Here is a 9,190-nt window from a genome sequence, read left to right as displayed (position 1 = left end):
TATATATATATATATATATATATATATATATATAGCTAGCTAGCCATGGATAATTCTTATGTATAGATACAGATATATAATATTATGCACAAAGATATACATGTACCACACCAGAGGATCTACAAAGTTCAGGTATCCAGCACAATTTTATACGCTCAGTCATCCGGACGTAGTCAGCAGGGACCTCATGAACCATGTAATCAGAGGCCAGGCTTGTACATGCAATATGTACTCTTTTTTTTCTCTTTCTCTCATAAGGTTACCCAGCAATTGCTTTCAAGAAACACATTTAGGAAAGACTGCTTGTGTGTTGTTGCTCATCTAAAATCGATTGAATTCATTACAGTTTTGGATTTAAAGATATTGACCACATGAATGTTCTCAAGATAAGATTGTTTTGGGATTAACCCTGTAGCCAGGTAATATAATGGCTACAGGGCTGAAAACCATTGATACTCTAGGGCTTATAAAGATGTGTAACACATGTTTTACGGAAGTCCGACATGTTGGTGCCATGAACTAAGTATTATCTTCTTGGTTTAATTTTTTTAGCTCGGTTGTATTTTTGATATAAGGGCAGTTTTTATCTTCTAGTGTAGGGTCTAATGCAGGGGTGTCCAAGTTTTTTCTGCAGTTCTGCCTGCCACTTCATCAGGGTGGCTGTAAGTGATGTGCAGACCCCATACTGCTGGCAGCATCAATACACAAGGGAGGCAGCTAGCCAGGTTTCAGCATGTACTGGCTGACTTGGCATGATAGGAGTGTGATTGCTAACAGCAATCACAGTCCCATCATGCCTAGGTTCCAGCACTTACACATCCATGATATCACACACACACACACACTCATTCATTCATATACTCATTCATTCACAGATTCATTCCCTCAATCACGCATACTCATTCAAACACCCTCCCCACCCCTTACCTGCACTGCAGCTCATCGATGCCGCTCAGACTTCAGCAGGGGGCGCGGCCTCCCTCTGCGTTCTCTGGTACTGCACAGAGGAAGCAGTACTGGAGCAGAGTCATGTGATGTCACGTGAACTCTGCTGGGTTCCGCTTCCTCTTTGCAGTACAAAAGACCCTCCCACTGGTAAGTAGCAGGGCTCTTGTTGTAGCAGGGCTTGAGGTACGGCCCGCGTAAGATCGGTTGCCCTGGCTGCGGATCTTATGCGGGCCGCACCTCGAGGTCTCGCGGGCCGCATGTTGGACGCCCCTGGTCTAATGGGTCTTGTCATATACAGGGCTGTTGAGATCTATGATTTAGCAAGTTCCATGGAAAGCAATTATACACCTCGTAAATACACAAAACGATTAATTTATTTCTCAAGAGCATTGACCGCTACAGAAGAATACAGCGTCTTCACTAAATGAACAAACTTCCTTTTAAAGAAATGGTAATGTTTGAATGGAAATAATTTAATCTGCAAAAGGGTTCAGAATGAAAAATGCACAAAAAAGATGTATGTCTTTGTCTTAATATCATATTGATTTAAACACTTTTTTAAAGTCTTTATTCCCTTTATCTCCAGACTGGTATTGATTTCACAGGAGAAATAATTAAATATTTAGCATATTCTTGTTGACAGACGAAGAACTGAAATCTAGCGTCATTAGGCTCTAAAACAGACCACATTTTTGGTTATCCCAGATTGAAAACAGGAGTCTGTATTAAAAATTCATAAAAATACATCAATTTATGTTTTAAGGTAGCGATCTACATGATTTATGGCCTGTTAGTGGTCATTGAGTCTTGGAGTTCAGCAAAAATGCTCTAAACCGTAAATTCATTTTTATAAAGAAAAGAAACGGTAACAAAATAATGGAGCAATTCTGTTGGGGTTTTTTTACATTAAATTTTAAAGGGGAAATCCTTCCATATTTTTTCTTTTAATATAGTTTTAAAATATAGCTTCATTTCCAGTTTATCACAGTGCCCACAGTTTTTATATGATCTTGACAAACACGCTGACTCCTTATCATACTTCTTTGTGGTTAAAATAACTCCCAACATTTTAAATGACCGAAGAGAGAAGGACTTTTGTTTCAGGTGGTGTGGTTAGAGTTTAGGGCTTTGCGTGACTAGATATTTCTGCTACAGTAAGTCGGTTAGATTTATTTGTAGTTGTCTAGTTTATGTAAACAATTTAAAATGTAAACACAGTTTCTAGGGCTGTATAACCCTGGGATACACTTATTATGTTTGTGTATTTAAGTATACTTTTTATATTTGGGGATATATAAGTTTTAATACCTAGTTAATTTTAATAAAATAATCCAGAGAAAAAAACTGTGTGGATCCTTTACTGTCTGGAGTGGGTTCAGAAGGAAGGCATCTTTTCGTTTACACCCCAAGTGGGCACCCTGAGCTGTTTATATAGAGCCTGTTCACAGCTCTATCTCATAGAGGTCTAAACCGCATTATATGCAAATATATATATATATATATATATATATATATATATATATATATATATATATACATACACACAGATATACTCTAAAGTTGTTTATTGGGGAATGTGCGCTTACACCTTTATGTTTATTGATTTTTGTATTATTTGAGTGGAAATTTAGAGTGTTTTTTTCACAAGGTTGCACTTTACTTTACACTTATTTATTTTTATTTTTTTTATATTTAGAGATAATAGACAAGATGGAGAGATTTAAGGCCAAAAGAGGCGCTCTCTCTCCTAAAGGGGAACACTTGGGAAGGTATGGGTTAACACCAGAATGTCTCAGTCTTAATCACCTAGGGACCCTCTGACTATTTAAGGTTTAGTAGTCGTAGACATATGCCTATTAAGTCTTTATGCAGAATGTGACCTCATTAGCTTTGGCATAGTAAGCAGCTCAGAGTGATGTTTGAGCTTGAAATGTAAATCGAAATATCATTTGACTGCCTACAACGGTCCAGCTAAACAACATTTGTTGGAATAATGAGAAACAAAACCCGCTTCACTACATGTCTGTGTATAGCCCTGTCAGCAAATTATATATTTTTCACAAGAAAATCCTTTTTACCCTTTAATTGCTATGTAGTACATGTTTTGCAAAGTAGACATAGTCTCAACCTTATATCTCAAACATGGCGGCACCCCGTCCCCATCCACCTACAGTAATAGTCTGTTCATGGAGAAAGTCTCGTGTTTATAGACAGACGGTACACCTTTCTGTACACCACAGAGAAAGCCAGCTGCTGATCATCGTCTTAGAAACAGAAGAATAAAAAATCCAGTCATCGTTAGAAGGAACAGGCACTCATATAGCTACTTGCTATCATGACAACCTATGTATATTAGTTGGACAGTATTTAATAAATGGTTTTTGATCACCACTAATCAAAATGTAGTTATTGTGTATTTTGCATATACAGGAACGTTAGAACATAAAATAGGGGGAACTGGTACCAAAAAAGCACATGGGAGAGAGTAGAAACATCTAGCACAAGGGGTAGAGTTAGGGACGTGTTACAAGCTCTGCTATAATATAAACCAGAAATTTCCTCTGCTGGTTAAAAACAAATATGTGCCTGCTTGTTATACAGAAGTGCCCCTCTTCCTATAGATTACACTTATAATGTGCTTTATTTACACTTCACGGTAATTGACTTAAAACATGCTTAGAAATGTATGGTTACCTTGAAACTGTCTTCTCTCAGGTTATCTTGTGAATTAAGATCATCTTTTTTTTTCCTGTAAAGAAAAGCATTGATGGCTGCGTTATAAAAGTCATTATCGCTTCAATCTGTATAAAGCATTTTGACAGGGCAGTATATAACCATGCCAGAAAATGATTTGTTTCTAAAGATGCAATCCCTAGCAAACTGAACGGGCATAAATATCAATCTGTGTTTTCTTGGGGTTAATAATAGCAACCGCTTCATCATGGGGGGAAATTATTTGAAGTAACTGTAATGTGTTTAAGGGCTCAAGCTATATATCTAGGCATCCGGGGGCATAAGTAGAGGGATTGTGTCGAAGTATATCATCTATACGATGCAAATCTATAATGAAAAGCTCAATCACATGCTCATCAGTATGCCCTTTACGTCAGCCATTCCCATTTTGCTATTAAATCTTTAATGTAACATCATATTGTATATTGCTACTGAATTATTATTTGTTGCTTCCAGTGGAATTTCCTTCTACCGATGCCGTCTTATTTCCACCTGCATCCTTCTCATCACAACGTAACATTTTATATTAATCATTTGTTTCTTCAGCTAAATCAGCTAGATGAATTCAATTTCCTTAATAGCTAATACCAGTTCTGACCACATTCTGACATTTTAGGATTTGCACGCGTCCTCTTCTAGCTATCCATTAGTGTACGCAAACCGGCAGGTTGTTCCCAGCATTTGCTAAATCTTAGACCACGCCATGGAGACTTATTACGGAAACTTGCTTCAGAAAAGTACTATTCATAAATTAAACCCAATGAGTGCAAACCTACTAACAATGTCATGTTTGTCTACACAAGGAGAGAAAACCATATAAAATGTGGATTTTTGGTTTTAAAGGGACATACCAGCATTGTGAACTTTAATGCATATAGTAGCTATTGAGTCCATTACATTTTTGTGATGTCCCTTTTGCAAATGCATGGGGGATTCTGCAGAATATATATATATATATACACACACACACACACACACACACACACACACACACGCGTGCCTCTTTCTTCAAACCAACCCACACACACAAATGGCGTGCTAGAGATGTGTTTGCTGATTGGCTGTGACTGAGCGATGTTGTACACATATGCAGATTACTATTTCTGATTTAATTCCAGAGTCTGAATAATATAGATAAGCAACGCATCTGTTTGCCTTTGTGCCTTGAACACACCTTCCAGTATCGTGTGTCACACAGCTGTTAAGCTGCAGGCAAACATGATGCTTAATGAATACATATTCAAGCGCGCTGTGACAACTTCTTCAACTTCTCAGGGAATTAGACGGATTTCCGGGGATATCTTGGTGTGCTTCTGTCCCCTGTATCTGAAACTGCAAAAGGGAGCAAATGCAAACATTTCATGAAAAAATATTCTACAACGTGTACACTTTCACATATATTGCTTTCTTTTGTCTCTAGGCCTTATTTTTTCCTTCTGGTTTTATCTATAAAAGGAATTATAAATACAAATGTTTAAATCACATACAAAACCCAATAACACATTCTGGTGACTGGGAAAAAGCATTCTTATATGAGTACCGCTAGCTTTCCACATCCTCCTCTGAATGTAATGTTATAAATACAGTATTGGAAACCTCATTCTAGTACTGCTAAATGTCCAAACCAATCCCAGAAATAATTCTTTCAAATCACATGGCATTTTTTCCTTGCTCATATATTTTTAGGGAATGCTTAATTGTCATGGCACCCTAATGAGGGCACTGATTGAGTTGTTGCCATAGAAACCAGAAAAAGGCTTCTTAAAAGCTTCTATTGTTTTCATTTGATTAAAGAGTGAAGACTATAAGTTGATTAACACCTTTAGGGGGCCAAGCACATATATTGTAATTATGCTTAACGCACTGGTATTGCATCAATATATTTTAGCATGCGTTCTTAGATTTATTACACTAAATAGCAGTTATTGAAGTGAAGAGCGATACTATCTATTTTTTTTTTTTTTTAATATCTAGGAGAAAGCCATTACCAGCTACATTTTTAAGTCCTCATGCAACAGGGCTATGATAGGAAAGCTAATGAACACAAATATTTTTTGGGCTAATGTAACCCCTGCAACACAAAGGAACAGGGTTACTACTAGATGGAACTTATTACTTAATATTTAGTCTTTTAACAAAAGAAAAAATCCTTAAACGGCTTAAAAAAACTATACAATATGAAATAACAGCACCTAGTAAAAATCATCCACATTAAAAAATCATTAATAAGGCTTCATTGTATTATGTCTGTAGATCTCAAATTCATCAATATTAATGGGCCCAGAAAATAAATGATGGATTAAATTGATAACTAATAACATAAAATAAGTCATGCATCAATTAACACACATATATAATTTAAATTTGAAGTTTTTAATAGGATCTGTCAGTCAAATCTGTTTGTCATCATAAATAGGTTATACTTAAATTTAATATATCATCCCTTCCCAAGGGCTTAACTTTGTTTACAAAAAAAAAACTGTTCAAAGTTACTTTTTTTAAATTGTATTTGGCACATTCATCAGGGCTGCTTTTCCTTCCCAGCTCAGCCCTGGTCCGCGGTACCAGAACGTTTTCAGTAGAGAAAATGAAAGCAGCAGCTGAGCATCCAAAAGCATCTCCAAGATTCTAGATTTTAAGGAAATGGGTCTCTCAAAAGTAGAGATACATATTTTAATAGATTTGGATATTTAGGTATATCGTATAAATTAGCTTGAAAAAAAATTATATTATAATTCAAAAAGCCTTTAATTACAAACACTTGAGCCATTAAGTAAAGCCAAAAAAATAACTGTAAGGCTCCAAGCTGAATCCCTCATCCTAACTATTAGCGGACCTCATCTTCAATTGATAAATTAAAGTATGGATTTGAAATTGATTTAAAATTAAACCACTTATCAATCCTTATGAAGTAATACGTATATTGGTAATTGTGGCCAGTTAGTCGTATCTCTCTCATCAGTCTTGTTTTTCCAGTCTCCTTTTTTTCTGCTGCTATCCTTTTGTTTTCCCAGTAAGCTTTTTAGAATGTCATTTTAATGTTTCCTATTTGTAGCCAACTTTATTTCTTTCTCTCACCACCCAAACATTTCCCCCAGATTAACCCCCAAAGGTTCTCACCCTGTACCAAATGCATTTTCTACCTGCAGCTTGTTTCCTTTTGTACCTTCGTTTTCCTTTTTCCCTGGCCACGGGTTTATTCCACTAATCTTACCCCCCCCCCGCCAGCCTTATAAATCTGCTGTCTATCCAACACATAGATAAACGAGTCCTGATATATTACATCATCTTTAATAAAATGTCCTTTTTTTGTTTACATTTAATAACAAATATGTTTTTAATTATGTTGAGTGATAATGTAGTTTTTCTAAGTGCCTTAAGTGTAAGGTTCATAAGTGCATGTAAGACCATTTGTTTGCTTTTTTTTGTTAAAAATGCAGTTTCAATAAGTAGTCTCATTATCTAAATCTATTTCTCATATTTGTGTTCTAGCTGCATGTTAATATCGAGTACTGATGAACTCCAAGCCAGTGAGAGTGACGAACCACCAACCGAACAAGATAAGAGGAAAAGGGTGGTAAGTTGATGTTAAAGAATAACATTTTTGACTTTGAGACTCTAATGAGCAAAAAAATATATTGCTGCGAATATCCACTAAATCAGGTAAACATCAGAAAGTAAAGCATTTAACAAAACAAGACTCAAAATCAAAAAGCAAGTACAAAGCTTCTTAAAATGAAAAGTATATGTTCATTCATACACTTAAAAAAAAAAAAAAAAAAAAAAAAAGTATGTGTATATATATGTATATGATATACACACACAGTATTTTCTGCACAGTGAAGGGGTGTCAGTTATGATTACTTAGTCAAGGAATATCCAGACCATTGTTTTGATCTTTAAGGAGTCTCCCTTTTGTGTTGTGGAGCCAAAATATTGACATAAAGCAGAAATGTCAACCAGTTTGAGCCTGGCGTTTGTGTTGAGAGTTATTTTAAAGCTAGTTAAGGGATAATCAAGAATTGTGTCCAATAATATTGTAAGAGCCAACACTGCGTTATGAGGAACAGATCATGTCAGACTAACTTAAATGTGTTGCATGAAGAAGTGAGCAAATATACTGTATTTGCTCGATTATAACTTATAATTATAAATAACCATCGTCTTACATTCAAGGTCGTCTTATAATCAGACCTCAAATAGAGGTCTAACTATAAGACTAAGTTCCCGATCCCCCACAGCGCTGCAGGGGGACCTGAACCCTCCTGTCTGGCAGCCAGTGAACACCTGCGCCATGTGCGCAAACAACCTCTGCTGCTACCCGACACTTCCGCCGGGGCTTCTTTGACGGAGCACTGGCGTGACGTGACCTTCCAGTGCTCAGTCAAAGAAGCTCCAGCGTGAGTGTCGGGTAGTAGCAGATGTTGTCGGACATCCACTGGCTACCCCAACTTGACACCAGGGAGTCTGGAGCACAAGGGACAAGTCTAGGGATGCATAGTTTAGTCGGGGGGGGGCATATAAGGCATATCGGGGCAGATTGGCAAATAGGGGGGAATAAGGCATATCTGAGGGGCAGAGTGGTAAATAGGGGGGAATAAGGCATTTCAGGGAGGCAGAGTGGCAAGTAGCAGGATATAAGGCATATCTGGGCAGCAGGTTGGCAAATAAAAGGCAATAAAAAAACAAAAATATTAAATAGGAAAAATAGCTTACATGTGAATTAATATTTACTAGTAAAACTTTTTTCTTATAGGGTAGTCTTTTATATTCAGGTTTTTTCGTTTTTTTTTCTAGATAAACATTAAAATTTTGGGGGCTTCGTCTTATAATCGAGCAAATACGGTAGATCAGAGAGTGGATGTATCATATAGACTGCATCTCATGGAGCACTACAAAATCTTAATTCTAAAACAGATATAACATTCTAGGCCTCATAGTTGTAGAAGGGGTTAAAATGAATTGACTTTGCAATGGAACATTTGTCTCATTGGTTATAATAATGCCTTTTCAAAAACTGCATTAAAGGGTGTTTCTAGTTAGTGTTTCTAGTTAGTGTGATGTTTAGATAATAATTGTAGAAAAAAACAATAGTCTTTTCATCTTTTGTAAATGAATGAAGTCATTCTTCATATAAGATCTCTCCGTATACCTTTTCAGTCTTTGTTATATTCTTATGTCCTTGTTGCCAAACCTCTGGCATTCCAGTGTAACCATGTGTGTGTGTTAGCCTTTCACAAGCTTTATCACAGTATTAAACCCTTCATTTTCTAATCAAAGAAACATTTTCTTGTATTGGAGTTATATAATTTACCCCTAAACAATGATATCCCTTATTTCCCTGTATTATAACCTATTTCTGACACAGGGTGCTTCGTGGATTTTCAAAAAAACGTTTGATGCACTTCCACGTAGAAGGTACAAAATGAAAGAGATGGGCTTAGACAATACTTGCAACTGAATTGACAACTAGTTTAATGATAGAGTTCAGAGAGTTGTTAGTGGAAAA

General features: G+C 36.3%; 1 protein-coding gene across 1 annotated transcript in view; it reads left to right on the top strand.

Annotated features, from left to right (window-relative positions):
- The window catches only part of IPO11 (importin 11), a 148,303-nt gene that overhangs the window by 98,361 nt on the left and 40,752 nt on the right, over positions 1-9,190 (top strand). The window contains exon 28 of the mRNA XM_053448028.1: positions 7,174-7,258. Within this exon, the coding sequence (XP_053304003.1) occupies positions 7,174-7,258 (85 nt within the window). The remainder of the gene's footprint in view (positions 1-7,173; positions 7,259-9,190) is intronic.

The sequence above is a fragment of the Spea bombifrons genome, chromosome 1 (assembly GCF_027358695.1).
Source record: "Spea bombifrons isolate aSpeBom1 chromosome 1, aSpeBom1.2.pri, whole genome shotgun sequence".
Lineage (NCBI taxonomy): Eukaryota > Metazoa > Chordata > Amphibia > Anura > Pelobatidae > Spea > Spea bombifrons.
The sequence above is the reverse complement of the archived record's forward strand: the minus strand, read 5'-3'. Positions and strand labels throughout refer to the sequence as shown.